The following is a 22,364-nucleotide window of genomic DNA, read 5'->3' on the forward strand; positions in this document are numbered from 1 at the left end:
AAGGCATGTGATGTCTTCAATTTGGCCCTAAACTGACAATGAAACCAAAAAGTACCTCAAAAGTTGACCGAAATCGAAATGATTAGCAACGAATGTAAACCAATTGTTTTGTGCTTGCCGTATCTTGCCTTAGCTTATTGGATAGAACTACTTATGCCTAATTATGTTTAAAGTGACTATGTTTCTAGAATCGAATGCTACATCGAAAAATAATGATCACTTGCTTATATCATTGATTTATGGTACCTACAATTTTCGAACACACCGTAACTTCATACAACAGCCAGCGTATTATGGATGGGTTTATCCACGTAATAAAAACACTATCACTTTTTAACACCGCGTGACAGAAAGTGACGGACACCATTTTATCACGCTGTCACGTAGACAAGAACGACCATCATATCAGTACTGGATGTAGTGCATAATTCTTTGCCTTCGTATTTTCTCGAACACGTTCGTATCATGCTACCTTCAGTCTACTTCAGTATTTTTTGTCCTAAGACTGACTGAAATAGCATAACACGTTCGTGCATTTCCGTGAAAATACGATGGTTAAGGATTATGCACTACATCTGTATGGTGATACAGCGGATAGTGGCTGGGTTAAATTCTTGTCTATGTATGATAAAATTGATAAAGATCCTGACATAATTTTACTCATCGTTTTTTCTGCTCTATACCCACGATTATTGACTACTTTATGATTTAAACTTACTTATGTCAAAAATTTGATCTTTTAGATTTAATATGGATCGTATCATGATCACATTTTTGACGTATATTAAAATTAGAATGAGACCGTAAATCTATTAATTTATGAGGGCTGACCGTCAATAAAAAAAAACCTATCCATTTTACTATACGTTACCGGTGTGTCGATATAATATTTTTAACATAATGGGCTGTATTATGTTATATTTAGAACAAAATGCATATTTTTATTATTTTATCGCAAATAAAACAATGTTTTATTAAATTTATACATATTTGAAATGTACATTTTTCTTCATTCTGTGTTTTGTGTCTTCATGTCTTCAGTCAAGTATTCTTTTACTAAGAAACAGTCACTTGGAACTTGTCATAGTCTGGAAACATACCTACTACCGATGTACTTAATCAGGGACATAATTCCACATTGTTATTTGACAGCTTGTTACATTGCAATCCAACAGTAGCTTCAACTTTATGCATTTTAAATTGAAAATTGCCGTGTCACGATTTGTTTTATAACATGTGGAAATGGTCTCCAGTACTTACTACACTAGAGTTGTAATATATTATATTTAAAGCACCCAGTTATGGGCGATCATCGTAATATTAAGATTATTCCGATGAATAAAACTGTGTAAATCTCTAACTGAAGTATTATTCTACCCTATCAAACCAATACTCACACACACACACAATGTCTGTATGTTATTTAAACAACATAAACACAAAACCAATCATGTTTGATATCAGCGCCATCTTTCGCGTATGATTTAAACTTAAAATTAGTCTACTGTCTAGTATTTCATTCACATCAAAAGATTTCGAGCAGGTAGGGGCGGAGAACAGTTTATTGGTTTTGCAATAGAGGGCGCTATTAAAAGTAGTGATGTTTTAAAAATATATCGTTTTGAAGACATTATTTAGAATACCTACAGTAGAAATATGTTAATAAATATAAATTGCTAACGTATAATTTTTGTTGTCACGAAACGCTAAATTTAAGGGTACTTATAACGTAAAATCAAATCTAAATAGGTACCTAATATTCAAACATTTTAATACCATCGTTCTGATCAGACACTAAGGAAATTTTCTATAAATAAGTATACCCATAATATATTGCAAAATGAGCAATGAGCAAGCCTAGCGTAGCAACATGCAGATAAGTTTTTAATACGCTAAAAATAGGTAGATACCTAGTAGAAACTAGCAAAATAGTCGTATAAGAATTGATTTACTCAGCCTGTAATCGTATAACAGCCGAGTTACGGTTGTTGAAACACCAATATATCGTATAATAGCGGTTAACTCGACTATTTAGCAATTTTCGCTAATTAGTGCTATAATCATGTCGTATAAACGTTTATAGCACTATCTTTTAGCACTTTTATTCCACCTTTTAATAAATGCTGAATTAGCGCTACTAAATCACTTTTATTCAGCATAATTGTTCTATTAAAATCATATAACAGCTATAGAATAGCTAATTGTCTGAATAAGGCGCTTTAATACAACTGTTACTCAACTCTCTTCTCTGTTGCTATAAAAGCCTATTAAAAGCAATCCAATAACCATTTGGCAACAATGCTGCTGCAACAGCGCGCTTATATCATAATTCGGGTAATGGGGCTCAAACCGCTGTTATAGGAGCTGAAGTGTATTTACAGGTTTTATTCTAAATATATTCAGCTTAGAGTACTTTTAAAGAGTTTTGAACTACATTAACAGCACAAGTCAGCCATGTTGTACGTTTCAATATAGTCCGGTGGCCAACTGCATGAAACCCTACCTGATAAAAAAATAGAAAATCCTACTCTGTAGGGGTAGCTGACTTTTAGTAGCATCAACTGCTCTTGGTCGGCCGCGGCTTAATTTCGCAAATTTTGCGTAAATGGCAAAATAGTGGCACAAAAATTCATCAAAAAAAATACCCCATCGTATAATAGAATGAAACTTGCAGGGTAGGATAGCTGCCTTTGAGGACAGCAAAACAAAAGTGGTCAGCTACATCCTGTGTTGGCAGGTTCCTGTGTTCGACCGAATTTGTGGTACCACGTGACAACTACAATTTACCTCATCGAAAAATAGAATGAAAAAAACTGATTGTAATACCTACATTAAATTTGTTGACGTATGTCTTGGTCGGCCTCACCTTAGCCTGATAGCTTTTGCAGTCCGTCCGCATTAAAAAAAATGTGAATGGCAGCAATCCTACCATACAAGTGACATTCTATTTTTCGATGAAGTAAATTGTAGCTCACGTGGTACCACAAATTCGGTCGGACACAGGAACCTGCCAACACAGGATGAAGCTGATCACTTTTGTTTTTTTGATGAATATTTGTACCACTTTTTTGCCATTTGCGCAAAATTTACCAAGTTAAGCCACGGCCGACCAAGAGCAGTTGAAGCTGCTAAAAGTCAGCTACCCCCACAGAGTAGGATTATTCTATTTTTTTATCAGGTAGGGTTTCATGCAGTCGGCCACCGGACTATAAATCCATAAACATGGCGACAACATGTGCTATAAGTGTAGCAGTAAACGCAGTTACTCGACTTATAGTCGAATTAATGAGATATAACAGAAACTAGATCGTGTAAGCAAATTTTTACTTATTTTAATTAATATTTTTTTATTGAAATTTAAGAAAATAGGCGGCCCATGAATATATATGAACCAGTGCCTTTGGTTTTATCAATAAAGTATTTTTCGCGCTAGGTTTTACTGTATTACGTGTACTTACAGACAGTAAAAACTTATGTACACAATCACGGTAAAAATAAATGTCATGGATGACAGCAGTAAAAAAATACTTAAGTACCTTTTTGTTTTATTAGACACTTGAAGACGATTAGGCCTCAAACTTAATCAAATAATTGAAATATAATCGCTTACCTGAGATCGTTTTTAGCACATATTTGTTGAATAAAAGCATTTACTGCACTGCACTGCACATTCAAAATGCCGAGTAAAAGCAATTCGGCTACTTTTACGAAACATTTTTGCTGAGAAAAAGCAGTGCGGTTGCTTTTATAGAACACTTTCACTGAGTAATAGCAAATTGATAATGTTTATAGAACAAATAATCGAATAAAAGCACTATCGTTGCTATTAAAACACTAGAAGCGCTTTATATCAACTTTTACTCAACTCTTACAGCATCGATTTGCTTCTTATACAGCGCTTACTCTATTTTTATAACACTTTTAGTCTGTATAAGTGCGCCTTTTCGCGTTGAGTAAACGCTTACAGGACTTTTATTCGACTGTTTTTACACCGTTTATAGCACCAAAAAGCGAAAATAAAAACGTGCTCTCAACTTTTATAGCACATAGATTTGCTAGTTGGACTTATAACGATTTAGCATAATCTGAACACCCATTATGGATGTTTTGAATTATTTATCGAGTGAGGTGATTACCACATACATATGTACCTCTACCTATGAGTGCAAGTAGATAACCACACCACAATAGATAAGATTGGGTTGTGCCGGTTTAGTATGAAACTATATTACAAGGAGAGTGAGCGCGTTAGTGTTAAAAAAAATAAAAAAAACAAAATGGGTTGTGGTGAATTTCTAGTCAAATACATCTTATTTTTTGCAAACTTGTTCTTTGCGGTAAGTCTCTTTAAATACATATTATGTTGAGTACATGCATATATATTTTAATTTTGAATATTTTGGTGTAAAATTAAGTTATATTGATGATGATAGTCCTAATAAGAAAGTACTTAAGGAATTTTAGATTGTACTTAAGCTTGAAGTGGTTGTTTATGGTTTCATTTGTTTCTTTTTATTGTTTGTAAGTACAAAAATCATGGAATAAAATTCGTAATTATATGAGGTCAATAATATATTAATAATATTATAAATAAACGGAAACATTAAATATAACTACTTAGGTTATTTTCATTGGTTTCTTATCATCTAATTAAAACTTAAATTAATAAAAGCCAGAATATGACTATATTTAGGACATTGATTAAAATCATTAATGATAGTGATCATCAATTTATCACTTTCTCGAATATTGCAGTTATCGCAGTGATATGGCTTTTAGAATTACGATTTCGTATAGTCACGTTAATAGAAACTGGCTCGCATATTTTTCCTAATAGTGAGTTAAGTAGTGAGTTAGTTTAATAAATCCATAGGACTTAGGTGTGGCGATATTATTCACATTTAGGGCCCAGACTACGGTCCGATGGTTCCGATAAGATAGCAAACAAACACGCTGTTATCAGATAACAATAAAACTGGGCGCCGATACTTGGAAAAATAAGTAATACGAAGCATTCAAGGATTTATTGCCATTTGTAATGTGAAATACTTATAATAATATTTTTCTATACTATTATGGATTTAACGTCACATCACAACAAACCATAGAAGCGGAGCGTGGAATCTCGCGACCTAAACCCGTAGGCACCATTAAATTCTACGGCTCTTACGACGTTTTGGTCGCGTGGTCCAGTCAGCAGCGGGCGAGGTGTTCAAAATTACCTTGACACGCTCTTATTCTCTTAACAAGAAAGTCGCGTCAAGATCATTTTGAACACCAGGCACGCTTAGCAACTTCTGCTGCTGACTGTACAGGTTGTGATTGCGACAATTTCATTGTTTGGTGTGGCTTCTGGGTGAAACAGAAAACTGTGTTACGTCTTTCCTGTAGACATACACAAGAGTTAAGGGCTGTAAAGGTTAATTTTCTTATTTAAGCCCTTATCCACGTGAAAAGGTCCTCCTTTTATTTAGAGAACTATGATAAAATCATTACTTACATGCCCACAAGCTGTTAACTATTGCCCTCAGGAGAGAAAAATGTACAGTTCGCGCGAACACACTAGTTTTCTCTCCTGTGGAACCTTTATAGCCCTTAACTCTTGTGTATGTCTACAGGAAAGACGTAACACAATTTTCTGTTTGACCTTTCTCTACAGCAATAATAACATTAATAACTCAATGACTAAGTATAGTCCAACAAAAACAACAATTTTGCCTTTCTGACACACTCGAATGAACAATACAGCAAATCAGATAAACAAATCTATCTTCCTTAACACAACTTCCACATCAACATCATTTTTTCTCTGAAACAAATTCTTATCTTTTGTTTATTCATAAAATTGGCGTAATGAATCACCGCCGACTCGATGTTTACTCTGAGAAGTATTGGTACAATATTTAGGACATATACAAATACAAATTTCGCTAATGAATTCCTAACTATATAAATAGGTAAATCGTAACAGGTCTACCAATTCCTCGTAACTCAGATGATTGATAGGTAAGTTACCTAAAGGAATAAATTCAGTCACATTTAGCCAAAATCGTAACCAGTCCGTAGTTGTTAATCATGGTTACGGTTGACTATAATTATAATTAAGTTTATGTACTTACTTCTTACTAGTTCTTACCAACTGTCTGTACTTACCTATAATAATTAGTCATGTTTTTGAAATGATGTTAATTTTTAGTTGTTTCCTCATATTGGTTGATGGAATTGACTTTTAAGTGATGATTAATACATTCATGCACATTTACAATGGTAAATAATGCATGAATGCATGAAATATGCACAGTATTGAATAATTTCACGACATAATCGACAAATTGATTCATGATCTACTATAAAAAAAATTATTAAATAACAAAACTTATACAAACTATTATTAAAATTAAGTATAGACTAAATAAATTAAAACTAAAACTAATAAAATAAATAAATAAAACTTACCCACCTACCTTAGATCCCCCAGATCTGTCCCCTGCGGAAGTGTGCCCATAAGGCTGGCTACATTCCCACGCTGAATAGCTATGCCTATTCTTTGGCCTAGGAATGAGCCAGCCTTATGGGCACACTTGGAAACGACGGGTGGCCTAGGGTCACCCGTCGTTTCCAACAGTCTTTTTTATGATCTACTTATACTTACTTAATTAGACTTATTAAATTATTTCCAGCTATCAGGCCTCGCGCTCCTGGGTATCGGAGTAGCCGTCCAGCTAAAGGTCACAGCTATCACCACCCTCATCGATGGCTGGTACGAGTTCGGACCCATCGCCACCATGGTGGTGGGGTCCATAGTGTTCTTCATCGCCTTTCTCGGATGCTGTGGCGCTATTAGAGAAAGCAACTGCATGTTGGTCACTGTAAGTAGCATGTTTATGATCTCATCATCATCATCATCTCAGCCATAAGACGTCCACTGCTGAACATAGGCCTCCCCCTTTTTTGGGGGGTGAATGCCATAATCGCCACGCTATGCAGGCGGGTTGGCGATCGCAGTCGAGTACACCGAAATTGAGGACCGCTGCTGCCCGTCCACCGGTGGTCTTGGACGTAGTTTAAGGACATACCCGGGTCCTGGACGTAGTTTAAGGACATACCCGGGTCCTGGACGTAGTTTAAGGACATACCCGGGTTTATAACTGGCTTAAACTCACACGAATTTTACAGATTGTAGGTACAATTTACTGTAAGCTTGAAAATTAATTTCTACGTCTCGAAGACGACATTATCTTCGAGGTTCCCGTGAAAAACCGACCGACTAAAGTTGACATCAACATCTCTATTAATAGCTGCGCGAGTTTAAAACATACCATACCCCTACTTCACGCTAATTTGTGAAAATAAGTGACATTGAAAATCGAATCAAAGTCGAAAGTACTGAACTGCAAAGTTTGGCTACGTCAGTCACTTGAGAGCGCACCAGCGACGCTCTCAGTGGTAGAAAGGCAATCGCTGTAGCCGAAAACGGCTAGGAGATGATGATGAAAGTCGAATAGGATAAGATTATATGGAATTCACTCGCCATTTTCTTTATCAGGAACTTTATATTAGTTTATATTACTACGGTACACTAATTAATCAATTGATTACAGTACTCAATCTTCATGATCGTGTTGATGGTGCTGAAGATAGCCCTGGCGACGATAGTGTTCGTGAACGCGGACTCTCTGGCAACCAGTGTCAAGAACGAGTTCAATAACCTTTTCCTCAACAACCAGACGGAGTTCCACAAGATCGAAACGGCGGTAATTATATTTTCACTACACCCTATAATGGTCTAAGAGCTAGCTACGGAACAGCTGCCAGGCGCCCGAATTAGTTTATAATGATAGTATCTATGGCACACTAACTAGAGGGATTTCGTTGCTCTATACATTACAAACCTATTTCCGCAGATAGCTCTCCGTCTATAAAACAAAGTCCCCCGCCGCGTCTGTCTGTTTGTGTGTTTGTTCGCGATAAACTCAAAAACTATTGAACGGAATTTCATGCGGTTTTCATCTATCTATAGAGTGATTCTTGAGGAGAGGTTACGTTAGTATTATTATAATAGCGAATTGCGTCCTCTAGGGCCCTTGAAGTGCCCAGTTAGAGGAAGAGAATATCAACAAAATTAGTTATCAATTATTAGCAAGAGGAAAATTATGTGACCTAAATGGCGGCAGAAATCCCAATTGGTGCCTATATTTTATTAAGAGGTGTCGAGACCGAGACGACTATAAGCACCCTTCTCAAGCCAACGTTGATAAGCCTACTTGAATCACGATTGATGCAATTGATCAATACGTCAATGTCTTCGAATTCCTCAAATTTTCTAACTTGAGGAGACGCGAAATGAAAGATAAAAAGCGATTGTCAATAACAATGAGATACTATCAATCGGTGGCTGTCTGTCATTCAACTTCAATGAATGTAACTATGCTTAAGAATCGCAACATCAGGGTCGTAAGGTGTTGGTACTGCTGCTCGACGCGGTCCCAGTACATGTCATCTTGAAACTTAAGTCTTTGTCAATAGAGGTGACAGCAGGGTGTCATCTATTGGGCATTAGCATGTCGAGCACTAGACCACCACCTTAATCGTAAATGGTCAATCGCGATTTTCAAACTAATTTTGTATCTTTGTTTTCTACTTCTCGAGAACTTTTTCAAATTCTGCCCTTAACCGTTGTTATAATAACCTATAATTGTTTATTCCTTGCTTCCAGCTCACCTGCTGCGGTACCGAAGGCGGACAGTCCTACGGATTGAACATCGTGTCTCTGCCACCGAGCTGCTGCGCAGAGGGCGCCACCACCTGTACTCTGCTCAACTCGTATCCTGGGTGCAACTCGCGCGCCGAGGACTTCATCACCACTTTCAGCACGGCGATTGGTGTCGTTTGCATTGTCGTCGCCGCTTTAGAGGTAAGATTTGGCATCTATCCAACCTAGACCCTCCACAGAGTATCTTTGGATCTGATGTGTTTTTCATTTTCACACTTCTACCCCAAAACAATAGTAGTTCAGGGAACAGATTTTTGAATTTCGATCGCCCGATTTCGTCACTCGAAAATCGGTGGAAAACTGCTAATTTTTGAAATACGAGCGATCGAAATTTAGAATCTAGTGGTATTAACCACTCGATTTTAATTCTATTAGTAGAATTTAAACGCCTAGTAGTGGAGATATCATTTAACGAAATACACGAAATCGAGTGGTCGAATTTCAAAAATCGGCTCCCTGGTCAAATACCTACCACTATAGTTCGTTTTTTTAACATTAGAAAGAAGGTAAGCGATCTTGACATGTATTTTAATTGAAAACGCTTTTTAATAATCAGTAACTATTACTCATGATAATAAAAGCAGAAGAATATAAATGATCGTATTAGATTCATAATTGTTACTTATTTGCCGTGACTTATTTTTAAAACGTGTTTTTCAATTAAAAGACACACCAAGATTGTTTAATACCTTTTTTCTAATGCTAAAAAAACGAACTATAGTCAAATACCTTCCACTAGTCACATACAGTCCGCGACAGTCTACGAATTTTTGAATGGCATAGAATCTTAGGTAGCTTTTCAAATGTACCTATATAAGGGTACCAATTATTAGTCAAATTCATGAGAGAATCCTTACGAAACACGAGCGAATACAGCGAGCGAGCGAGCAATAACAAACAGACATCATTTTGATCTCAAAACGTACGTTCGAATTGGCCTCCAGCTTCGATGCATTACTGCATATCGCAGAATAAATTTAATAATACTTACTTCACTTAAGTACTTCACTAGCTCAGTGACCCAAAAAGGATCTTGGGTCAGTGAGAGCGCCCTTTGCCCTATTCTGCGCCACTTCACGCCAGTTGGGTATTCCGCAGTCGGACCGGTCTTTTAGGGCTTCGTTACTCCAGCGGTATCTGGGACGGACGTTTTCCACCCTGGTGTCTCACATACGCCCTTCCCATCGTACCTACGATCATACGATCCTCTCCCATCCTCTCCAGGTGACGGAGCCAGCGGAATAAAGTGGCTTTGATCTCGCCAATTATTCTATTTCTTCCTCGCGTTATCCCGGCATTTTGTCACGGCTCATGGGAGCCTGGGGTCCGCTTGACAACTAATCCCGAGAATTGGTGTAGGCACTTTTTACGAAAGCGACTGCCATCTGACCTTCCAACCCAGAGGGTAAACTAGACCTTTTTTGGATTAATCCGGTTTCCTCACGATGTTTTCCTTCACCGCAAAGCGACTGGAATATCAAATGATATTTCGTACATAAGTTCCGAAAAAGTTATTGGTGCGAGCCGGGGTTTGATCTCGCCAATTATATTGGAATAAATAATAATCGAACCTTCCTCTTTACAGCTTGTGGCGGTGGTGTTTGGCCTCTGCCTCGCGAACCACGTGCGAAACAGGGACAGAAGAACACGCTACTGAATATCAGTCTCTTACTTTATATTACGACGTGAAAAGAACCGAATGGGACTTCATGTTATTTAGTTATAGGTGAAATTATAAGAACAATAAGTTTCATTACAGTATGATGGGGCAATCATAGTTCGATCTTACCCAAACAAATAACTATAGGTAAAATGTTATCTAATACATTTTAAGAGGAGACAATTAGTTAAAAAATCATAAGTATAATTATACATTAATCTCTTCATTTTTGTATGATATTTAAATGAATAAATAAATAAAAATTAATTATGAATTTTATTAAAATGATTCCCTTCGGACGTATTTTATTTATTTATTCCCTAATGGCTATGGAATTGGATTATGAGACTTCAGTCGCGACGCAGTGGTTGCCGTGGTTGCGCACCAACTTCCTAGCCCTTCATACCCCAAATTGTGCTCCATAAGTTCTTTATTATAACCGTTATAAAGTGGTTAGAGCAAAGGATAGGAGGCCTCGGTCGCGACGCCGCAGTGGTTGCCGCGGTTGCGCGCCAGTTTCATGTATCCGTTCTTGCCCCAGGTTTTTCCCCAAGAATTCTTGACCAGCCAATAGTCTCCACCTGGCTGCTCCGTGCCGTACCCCACCACCAGCACCTATAACATCATCGTTATAAGTCATCCCACTTAATACTATAGGAGCCCACTGATTAACAGTCCGCCGGACGGTATCGGCCTGTCAGTTGTTCGGAACTGTCAAAATTTTGTTCTAACTGACAGGCCGATACCGTCCGGCGGACTGTTAATCAGTGGGCCCCTTAATACCTATAATAAATGTGAACGTTTGTAAAGTCCAAGTTAACTCTTCAAGTCTTCACCAACTTGGCAAGCGACTGTGTGGAAGCCAAATAAGAAAATTAACCTTATGGCCTTTAGCTGTTGGGTATGTCTACACTACAGGAAATACATGAACACAGTTTTGTATTTGACACATCTAGGCAAGAGCCTGTTAGACACAATAGCTAACAGAAGGGGCAAGATGGTTGGCCACTTGATACGGCACGGCAGATTCTTCTTAAACATCCTGGAGGGCAAGATTGAGGGGAAAAGACGCAGAGGAAGGCCCAGGCTCACATATCTCATCCAAATAAAAGAAAGAGTTTCTGTCGTGTCGTACGAGGGAGTTAAAAGGCTGGCCCAGCAAAAAGAAGAGTGGCGATTACTCCACCGACAAGAGCATAGCTCTTAAATACTGATGATGATGAGGCAAATAAGTAGTGTGGTCGTGGTTTTACCAAGTGATCCAGATCCGTAGAAGAGCAGGCCTTATCGTAGTACACCCCGTCATTGTATAGTTCAAAACTGACTTGACTGGAGTCCATAGCGATGGACATCGGTCCTATATTTGCCACCGCACTTTGGAGATACCCTTCATCCCCGGAAGGTAGATCTTCGTAGCCTTTGACGGTCATATTACTAGAGTATTTAGGGTTATACCTGTGAAAAGCAACGCGGTTTTAGATTGTTGTACATTATTGCAGACTGGGAATTGAGCGATTTTGGCAGACGAAGCGAAGCTGAGTTCAATAAAATAAGACGAATACTCGATTATTATTCCCATCCAGGTACTTACAGTGTTTTTCTCCAAACATATATGTGAAGAAATAAGGTAGGTATAGTAATATTTTTAGCAATGAAATTCATTGTGATAATAAGATACAAATTCGACTAGACTAGACTAGATAGAAAATTACATATCGGACGCCTCGGCCCGGGTACGGCCCGGTCTAGCTTGAATTAACCTTACTTAACGCTAAAAAAGCTAAAACAGCAACGCTGCTGGAGTCTTTACGTTACTTTAAGTACTTTATACAAACAGTAAAATATTAAATTACAAAATAACTAAATATTAAAGTCGCTAACCGACAGAAGCTGCCAATTGCCAACTATTGACGCAGTGTCAAGCACTAGGACATTAACGGTAAATATGGTGTGTACCTGCACAAGCCTTGAACTTTTTTGTAGGGGTAGAATTTCTCCATATTAAGGCCGCCATTGCCTGCGACGTACGCGTAGGCAAATTGCACGACACCGCCCTTAACACAGCCGTCATCATTGCCGTAGATTTCAGAACAGTCAAGAAGGTTCTGTTCGGATAGTGAAACCAACTGTCCTGTTTTTCGGAAATACTGTCCCTCGAGAGCTCCGGTCTAGAACAAAATAAAGTAACACAATCTCTTAAAATGATGTTTGATTCTGGAGTCTTCTATCATCATCATCAGCCTACTCTCGTCCACTGCTGGACATAGGCCTCTCCTATTGCACGCCATGGAGCACGATTTGCGGCAACTTTGATCCAGCTCTTGCCAGCCACCATCCCTCCATCTAGTCTGAGGGCGTCCTACGCTACGTTTGCCGATGCGCCGATACGCGGTCTCCACTCGAGAACTCGTCTACCCCAACAATTATCGTCCTCTATCTATTCGTCAAATCTGTGGTCATCTTCCTTGCGTTATCCCGGCTTTTTGCCAAGTTTCATGGTAGCATGGGGTCCGCTTGGCAACTAAGCACTAGTTTATACGAAAGCGACTGCCATCTGACCTTCCAACCCAGAGGGTAAAGTAGGCCCTATTGGGATTAGTCCGTTTTTTATATTAGTGGGTTTTTTCAAGATGTTTTCCTTTGCCGAAAAGCGAATAACTATGGCATAATTTTTTTGATGTAACTTACGGCACTAAATGCCCAACAGGAGCCGCATGCACCCTGGTCCTTGACCCCCGTCACGGCACCTTTAGAAACCCAATTCATGGTCAAAGGTAGGTCATCGGGGGGTAGGCTGTGTTGCTGCAAGGTTGTAGCAGGACGACCCATTTTGCTGGTGACAAAAAAAACAAGTTACACAATAAGTACAGAGAAATGAAGTGCGAACGAATCTTCTACGTTTCAACGTGGGCAAAAATACTTCCGAAATCCGTCCTGCAAGATTCGGTGCTTGATGTTAAGCACCGAATCAGCTAGGTCCGCGCGACTACTCCAAGTGGATCTTAGCCTCCAAGTGCTAAGATACTTTTTTCTTTTTTTGCCACCGCCATGACGGCTATGGTATTTTGCTTAAGACTTACGATTTGTAGCCTCGCATGCGCTGTATTTCCTCTGGGTAGTGGTCAGAGAACTCATTCAGCGCGAGCGTGAAGGACGTAAGCCCTTGAGCGTGGGCCTTGTTGTGCTGAGCGACCTTGAATTTATTATCGACGTATATCTTCATGCGTTCTCTCTCTTCCTCCAATGATGAATATTGCTTTTTGTGTTCCAGCTGAAACATAATTAGGTGTTCGTGTTAGATGGTATTAACATGTGCCAACAATACTTCGGTTGAATTTTTTTTATAGTTTCTCTGGCGCTCGAAGTTACATTAAGAAACGCAACCAACAAAGTAGTCGAAAAACTTTGAGGGGAGATTATCTCAGTATTTATTTAATTTCAACTTTATCTGAGCATGTTTTTTAAAAATAGGCAGGTTAATATTGTAGACTTGAAACCTAAGGTAACTTTAGTCTTTACCTTAAAAGTCTCCCATTCCTGCCGCACCAAGTCATAGCTGTCGAAGCTAAGGACGCCCGCTGCCGCAGCGCTCAGGAGCAGAACCGCACACTTCATAACTCCTGAAAGATAGATATGTGACGTTCTACGGGTTCCAAGTGACCAAGGCCTCCAGTGCCCCAGGCTGGAATCGAACCAGCGTCCTCTGCTTTCGCGGCAGGTGCCGGCCGGTGCCGTTGGGCCACCGGGCCACAGCGGCATAGGTCGAATTTATGCACTTCTTACTGAAGGCTTATGGCGCTATAAACTTATATAGTAGTGTTTGTACTTGAAATAAAAACAAATTAAAATATTTTCTGAACATCATTTAATTTGTTCTAATACTTCTAATAGTATAATCAATAAAATTAAATAAAAGTCAAACGATCGGGCATATGGTTAATATGTATTTACTTAATATAAGGACTTCAATTGTGTAAAAATATTTTCTATTTCGTAGGAATGTCAATATACCAGAATTGCGTATAATTTGAATATTCAAATGATACGATAAAAAAAGTAAGCGTTACCTAATCCAAGAAACACATGACTGTATTAAATATACAACTACAACCCATTTATAAATTGGATCCATTGCTACCAAACAATGTTTAAATAAACATATCTATTTTAAAGTTTATCATTAAAACAATGCACTTCACTCACCTTAGTTTTTGCAGCAAGTACCACAAATATCTTACTGATCAAATCGTTGCATAATAATGCCTTTAAATAGAGGTTTAAAAGGAAAATTAATTTTATTCCTAAGTATATATTATCTGGGATTTCCTACCACATATAACACATATACATGTTTACATTAAGCATGCATGCATATGCATGCTTGATAAGGTATAAATAAATTTAGCAGGTAAATAATAAGCATAGTTTTGTTGGAAAAACGACCTTAGCGATTGTACTTAAAGGTTTTTTTTTCTAAAAAATACATATTAAGAATCGAGGAAACATGTAACTGGGTATTTGAAATAGTCCCTAATTAATTTTATTATAGGTACACAACATATATATATATAGTGTGCAAACTGTTTATGTTTTGATGATTAACATAGGATTTAACCTGAAATATTGTCTTAGACCAAATTAAGACAGGACTAAGCGTCAAAATGGTCCAAAAACCAACAGAAATGAGAGTTAGGTCCCTAGATAGAGTCCACCGCCGGGCGATCATTTACCCTGCAGCAATTTACTTATTTGGTCCCTATTGCCTAGGTAATAAGTTAATAACTATTGATGATGATGATGATGATGATGATGATAATGCATTCCTGTTATGCCTCATTAGGGACATAGGGCTCGCCGAAGAATCCTCCATTTGTCACGATCTTGAGCGGCTACTTCCAGCTCTTTCCAGCCGAGTCCAGCCGACCTAGCCAAGGTTACAATCGCTATCGCTTCGACAACGAAAAGCATTATGTCTCTCTATCACTCTTCCATATTAGTGCGACAGTGACAGTTGCGTTTCGATCGCTACGGAGCGTAAGCGATTGGCATCTTGGCTACGCGGCCTGTTGAGCCAGCCTCCTTCTCAACGATCGCCTCTATGTACAGTACCGTCTTTACCATAAGGGCACACGGGGCCCATGCCCATGGCCCCCATCCTTAGGGGGCCCCGAAGGACAGAAAATAACAGTATAGTGTCGGACCAAAAAAAGGTCTGCAGCGGATTTGATAGCCCACGCAGTGCAAGTGCCATTTATACGTCATAATTTCATAGAAGTTTGACGTTTAAAATAACACTTTCACTGCGTGGGCTATCAAATCCGATGCAGAGTATTCTTGGTCTGGCTCTATTTGATTATCCATAATAAATAGAAGATCATAGTAGAAAAATGTTAGTTTAATTAGCTTTCTTTACTTTCGAAAAGGGCCCCAAATTGTTGTGTGCCCAGGGGCCCTAACATTGTTTAAGACGGCCCTGTCCCTGTCCATGTAGTACGAGTACGAGGCCTCCCCGACCGTCTACTGCCAGCCGACTATTAAAACTATTAACTATACTTCGTTTTTTTTAGCATTAGAAATTAGGTAAACAATCTTGATGTGTCTTTTAATTGAAAAACACGTTTTAAAAATAAGTTACGGCAAATATGTAACAATTATGAATCTAATACGATCATTTATATTCTTCTGCTATCATAAGTAATAGTTATTGATTTTTAATAAGCGTTTTTCAATTAAAAGACATGCCAAGATCGCTAACCTTCTTTCAAGTTCTTTCTAATGCTAAAAAAAACGAACTATAGTAATAAGGGTGACCACATTTTGGCTAAAATAACAATATCTCAGTTCTGCAATGGAATTTCGCTTGGTGCCTATAGAACAAAATGAAGTAGGTATATAGAAATACCTATCTAATGACCTCTCATTTTTATTGGTTTTTGGACCAGGCTCCATGCAAAAAGTCTTTGTTTTACAGGTTTACGTAGGTATACCTAGTCACACAAGCCAGGACCTTATAATATAGTAATAAATAAGTATGTATTAGAATTAGTAACGGCATCTCACAAGGCCCAATTTGACTCGACAAAGGAAAAGAGTGCTTCCGTGCAAACCAAATGTTGTTGATTTAAACACCAACTCAAACCAATGCATGTTGCATATATGTATTGGAACATATCTATCTATACATATAATATCTAACTGTTGGCTGAAGAACAAGGACAGTTAACTTTGGAAGGTCAAAGGATTGTGGGCGGTTCCATTGCTGACGTCAGTCAAGTTCCCTACCAAGTAAGTTTTGCATTATTATCTAACTGTTCCATGTCTCATGAGTCACTGACAGTGTCACTAATCTATCTATCTATACATATAATAAAGCTGTAGAGGGTCGAAAGTCTGTACTTGGAAGATATTTGAAAAAAAGTTGGCTGGGGATACTTAGAATCGATAACAGAACACGTTCCAACAGTTTTTAGAATTTTTGTCTGTTTGTCTGTTTATCTGTTTATCTGTTTGTCTGTTTATTTGAACGCGCATCACGTGAAAACGGCTGAACGGATTTTGATGCAAACTTTACTAATCTGTCGAGAAAATCTCCGGCCAGGTTATAGGCTATAAAAATTCAACCCTTAAAAGGGGACCCCCCCTTTTAAGGGTTGAATTTTTATAGCCTATAACCTGGCCGGAGATTTTCCACCCACGCCACTCGAGCCACAACACTCGCTTGATTTAAGTTTGCCCTTGAATCTTATGGCGCTACTTAGGAAGGAGGGGCAAACTTATTCCAAATATGTGCTACCACTATTGAGTACCCTGGTAAACTAACAGATGGCGCTGAATTTAATACGTAGTGACATGAATAGCCACCGAGGAAGGTTTTTGCCAAATTAACTCTAAGTTTAGATGAGACATCAACAAATTTAATTGAATAATTATGTCGATTTATTAGTATACAACAAAATTAAACGACAGTAAATTACCCCTCATTGCACAGTGACATCTTTTTCACGACTACCCAAAAAAAAGAGAGAGAGAGTGTATTGTGTTTTCAGCGTTCGTGTTTGTACGTAGGTATATATTTATTTATCTGAGTTTCTTTATTACACCTTAACTTCTGAATGCCTTAACCTTAGCCCGACGTACGTGCCACGCTGTACGCTTACCAAAGCCGGGCGCCGAAGGCGCCCTCATAGTCAAACCTTCGGACCAGTGCCGGATTAACCAATAAGCAAAACAAGCACGTGCTTAGGGCACCACGTTCAGGGGGGGCACCAAAATGCCAGGTTAAAAAAGTAGAACAAATTTTAAAATTAGTGACAGACACATCGTTTTTACCACACGATTTTTTTAGCTGTCCAAAAGCTAATTTGCAAAAATAATGGCGCGTAATTCTTTGGGAAACAATCGGTAGCAGTAGAAGAGTCGTGATTACATGCATAGATTCGATTTCAACCCACTCTTTTGCGGTTCGGCGTTAGGTCTTATGCGAGGCCTTCTGCCTTACGGCAAAGTTGATCTTCTGCCTTAAATACACTTGGGCGTGGATCCAAATCCAAGCTTTCCTCTTTCGCAGCTGGGCCTACTGCCTTGCTCACACTTCGCCAATTCAATTCAGTTGGTCAATTCCAAGCTCTGCTTTCTTGCATCTTTTATGCATGAAAACAACCTCGCTGAAACCCTTAAATATCGAGCCCTACTTATGCGAAGCTAGGCTGATAGAAAACTGTCCCATCCCTTCTTTGTATAAAATCCTGGATTCGCGCCTGGTTGGAGCCAGCAATGCACGCACGAGAACTTTCCAAAGTTGCGAAACTTTCCACATGAGAATTTCTCGGTAACTTCTGAGAATGTTCTCGAGAACGAGAATTTATTTATTTATCGTAGTTTATACCATGAATATTCACGATAGTTTAGGTGTAGTCCTTACCCCCAGAAAATTCCGACTTTTGGTCGTCCACTTCCGGTCAGAAAAATGTATGACGGCCCGGCAAAACGGTCAGACTTAGGTGGGGGGTGCTCGACCAAATGTCAGAGAGGGACCCTGGCAGTTTTTGATGCCGCCATTTTTTTTCAATATGGCCGACTTTTTTTAACTTTTTTAATTTTATCCTAGCGCGCTGAAATTTTGGTCACGGAATCTCGGGGTCCCCTAGATACCCATGAAAAATTTTTTTTTGGAAAAATACTACAATTGCGGGAAAACTGGCCACTTTTATTTTGTATGGCAACTTTTAAACGGTACGTGATAGGTGGGGGGTGCTCGACCAAATGACCGACTTTTTTTTTTAATTTTTTCAAGTTGGTCCGAGCGCGCTAAGATTTGGCATGGCGGGAGATAGAGGCCTCTAGATTCCAATGAAAAAAAAAATTGTTGGAAAAAATTGTCGAAAGTCGAAATGTTCTCTGAAATACAGTGAGAATTTAAGCAATTTATTGGTAAACTTATCACATCAACAAAATAGCTAACTGTAATAGACAATAATATATGCATAATAACATTTAGTTTTAAGTTATTCCTATTTAAACTTTATTTCAAGTATATTCTCTTGTTTAAACAATAATTTCCATGTTGCAGGAATGTTCTGAGAACATTCTCGAGAGCGTTTCCGCTTTTTGGGAATGTTCTGCAATTTGTACATTGCTAGTTGGAGCTAAAAGTAAAATTGCGTTTTTTATATCGAAAAATTTTCGCGCTCGCTTCGCTCGCGTTTTTAATAACTTTCTAAGGTATGATAAAGGTGACATTCGGGTGGCGACTGCAGCATCATTACTCTGTTGCAACGTTACTGTCAATTTTCGTCATAAAATGATGTGACTGATTTCCATACTAAAAGTAAAAATATACAACTGTCTATTATATTGCGTTTTTATATCGAAAAATTTTCGCGCTCGCTTCGCTCGCGTGTCAATCACTTTCTAAGATAAGATAAAGGTGACATTCGGGTGGCGACTGCAGCAGCATTACTCTGTTACAACGTTACTGCTGCAGCACTGTCAATTTTCGTGATAAAATGATGTGACTGATTTCCATACTAAAAGTAAAAAATGTACAACTGTCTAACAAATTGCGTTTTTATATCGAAAAATTTTCGCGCTCGCTTCGCTCGCGTTTTCAATTACATTCCAACTTAAGATATGATAAAGGTGACATTCGGGTGGCGACTGCAGCAGCATTAGGTACTCTGTTGCAACATTACTGCTGCGGCACTGTCAATTTTCGAGATAAAATGATGTGACTGATTTAAATTCTCAGCTGTAATGCGGCAATGAACTTCACTCAATTTACCAAAAAAAATAATGTAATCTTAATTACCCTAGGGAGAGGGGGCACCATGGTCTAGAAATGCATCAAAATATCTTAATCCGGCACTGCTTCGGACTTAACCCGACGTACGTGTAGCGCTATACGCGTTCCAAAGCCGGGCGCCTTCGGCGCCCTTATACTAAAAGATTCTGGCGTAGCCCAACAACGTGGCGCGCTGCACTCGGTCCAAAGCCAGGCGACTTCGACTTTCTCATACTAAAAGAGACGTACGTGACACGCTGTACGGTTACCAAAGCCGGGCGCCTTCGGCGCCCTCATACTCAAAGAGTCGGGCGTAGACCGACGTACGTGACACACTGTGCGTGTTCCAAAGCCGGGCGCCTTCGGCGCCCTTATACTCAAAGCGTCGGGAGTAGCCCAACGCACGTGGCGCCCTCATACTAAAAGTCAGGCGTAGACCGACGTACGTACCACGCTGTACGCATTCCACAGCCGGGCGCCTCCGGCGCCCTCATACTCAGAGCGTCGGGCGTAACGTACGCGTTTCAAAGCTGGGCGTCTTCGGCGCCCTCATACCAAATGAGTCGGGCGTAGACCGACGTACGTGACACGCTGTACGCTTGCCAAAGTTGGGCGCCGAAGGCACCCTCATACTCAAAGCGTCGGGCTACGTCCGACGCACGTGGCACTCTGTGCGCGTTCCAAAGCCGGGCGCCTTCGGCGCCCTCATACTAAAAGTGTCGGGGGTAGACCGACGTACGTAATACGCTGTACGCGTTCCAAAGCCGGGCGCCTCCCTCATACTCAAAGCGTCAGGAGTAGCCCAACGCACGTGGTGCGCTGAATGCGTTCCAAAGCCGGGCTCCTTCGGCGCCCTCATACTAAAAGAGTCGGGAATTGCCCGACGTATGTGGCGCACTGCACGCGGTCCAAAGCTAGGCGACTTCGACTTTCTCATACTAAAAAAGTTGGGTACAAATCGCGCTCTAAAAAGTATGAAACAATAAGATAGAATTATTTTAAGAAATGATCATGCAGGAAATTATAAATGTTTTAATTTTTTCAATAAAAAATACAGCGTAATCGGGGGGCACGGCAGTGCCCCCGCCAAGTCGAGCGCGAAGCAAACACTGCCGTACCATCCTTTACTGGAACCATTTCGCCGCATTTTCAGGCCCCTATTTGAGAACCTCTGGATAAGACCAGAACGCAGAAATTTTGGTCATCCAGTAAGCTATAATCACATACTTAAAATCCAAACTTTCAAGTCTGTAGGTCATTTAGTTCCGAAGTTAAGCGAAAGCAAAGTTTCGCATTTATGAAACTCACTCATGATCATCAGAATAGAACTAGTACTTCCCATAAACTCAGAGAGCTGAAATTTGGTACAGAGTTAGGGTTTAATGGCCACATAAAGGGAAAACCTAAAAATATTGCAATATCAGTCACGTTTTAAAGATCTAAGAACTGCATAAGTAAGTTTGTAATCCCATATAAATATATGATATTACAAAGTTACTGTTGCAGTTCCTACAAATAGTAGGTAAAGTAAAGGTACACTACGATGTACGATGTGAGTATCAATGAAGATATGTTTAGTTATGATATGTGTATACATAGTATGGGTATGAGTACCCGAAAAGAAGGACTGCCTACAAAAAGAGATGAGATCCCATCAAAAACATTACATGTAAAAAGGTGCAAGTCTCGCAACACTTTTACTACAAAAAAGTTTTGAGATGTAATGTGAAACCAAGTCGGTTATTTTAATCAGTGCCAGGAGGTTTCTACAAAAAGAAGTGAAATCCCACCAAAAACATTCTGTAAAAAACTAGCCAAGTCTCGATGGAGCTGCTTGTTTATCTCTAAAAAGTAATGAAATCTAGACAAAGTCGTGCCAAGTCTAAGGTTCCTTACTGCGATTTCTTTATTATTATAGTTAATGTTGTGTGACTTGGCCGTTGAAGGGTACACAAGGGTACAAAACCAGGTGCTCCATGACACCATTGCACCAATCTGTCGCCAGAACCGCTACCCATTGACGATGGAAAATTGCCACTTGGAAAACGTTGATTCAATAACCCAGTCAATTGTAGGCTTGATAAAGCTGCGTATTTCAATAATACTTATGTATGGGCGAGCCTGAAAAACACTTCTTTTTGGTGCAATGGCAGATTGGTGCAATGGTGTCATGGAGCACCTGGTTTTGTACCCTTGTGTACCCTTCAACGGCCAAGTCACACAACATTAACTATAATAATAAAGAAATCGCAGTAAGGAACCTTAGACTTGGCACGACTTTGTCTAGATTTCATTACTTTTTAGAGATAAACAAGCAGCTCCATCGAGACTTGGCTAGTTTTTTACAGAATGTTTTTGGTGGGATGTAATTTACTATTTTTTATATATTTAGCAGCTTACTGACACAAACCGAATTCCACGCGGGCGGAGCCGCGGGCACAGCTAGTGAATAAATATCATCATCTCAGCCATAAGACGTCCACTGCTGAACATAGGCCTCCCCCTTATAGGTAGTATAGTACATTATTCTACCTACCTTATAAATATAGGTAGGTAGAATAATGTAGGTGTTTGATATTTTTCTGCAAATGAAAATACCGTGGGGAAAACGAAATAAAATGGGGCATTATCTTTGAAAAGGGACCTTATTG

General features: G+C 39.2%; 2 protein-coding genes across 2 annotated transcripts; one reads left to right on the forward strand and one right to left on the reverse strand.

Annotated features, from left to right (window-relative positions):
* The first annotated feature begins 4,212 nt into the window (after window positions 1-4,212).
* Window positions 4,213-10,553, forward strand: LOC134671206 (23 kDa integral membrane protein-like). The gene is made up of 5 exons (XM_063529000.1): window positions 4,213-4,337; window positions 6,681-6,869; window positions 7,602-7,754; window positions 8,717-8,914; window positions 10,359-10,553. Exons 1-5 carry the CDS (start codon window positions 4,218-4,220, stop codon window positions 10,428-10,430), a joined length of 732 nt encoding a protein of 243 aa, XP_063385070.1. The 5' UTR covers window positions 4,213-4,217; the 3' UTR covers window positions 10,431-10,553.
* A 109-nt stretch (window positions 10,554-10,662) lies between these two features.
* Window positions 10,663-14,049, reverse strand: LOC134671205 (procathepsin L-like). Its single transcript, XM_063528999.1, has 6 exons — window positions 13,953-14,049; window positions 13,514-13,704; window positions 13,122-13,266; window positions 12,390-12,601; window positions 11,687-11,888; window positions 10,663-11,048 (listed from the first exon to the last, which is right to left on the reverse strand). The coding sequence occupies exons 1-6, from the start codon at window positions 14,046-14,048 to the stop codon at window positions 10,887-10,889; spliced, it is 1,008 nt and encodes a 335-aa protein (XP_063385069.1). The 5' UTR covers window position 14,049; the 3' UTR covers window positions 10,663-10,886.
* Between the last annotated feature and the right edge of the window lie 8,315 nt (window positions 14,050-22,364).

Source organism: Cydia fagiglandana, chromosome 15 (assembly GCF_963556715.1).
Source record: "Cydia fagiglandana chromosome 15, ilCydFagi1.1, whole genome shotgun sequence".
NCBI lineage: Eukaryota > Metazoa > Arthropoda > Insecta > Lepidoptera > Tortricidae > Cydia > Cydia fagiglandana.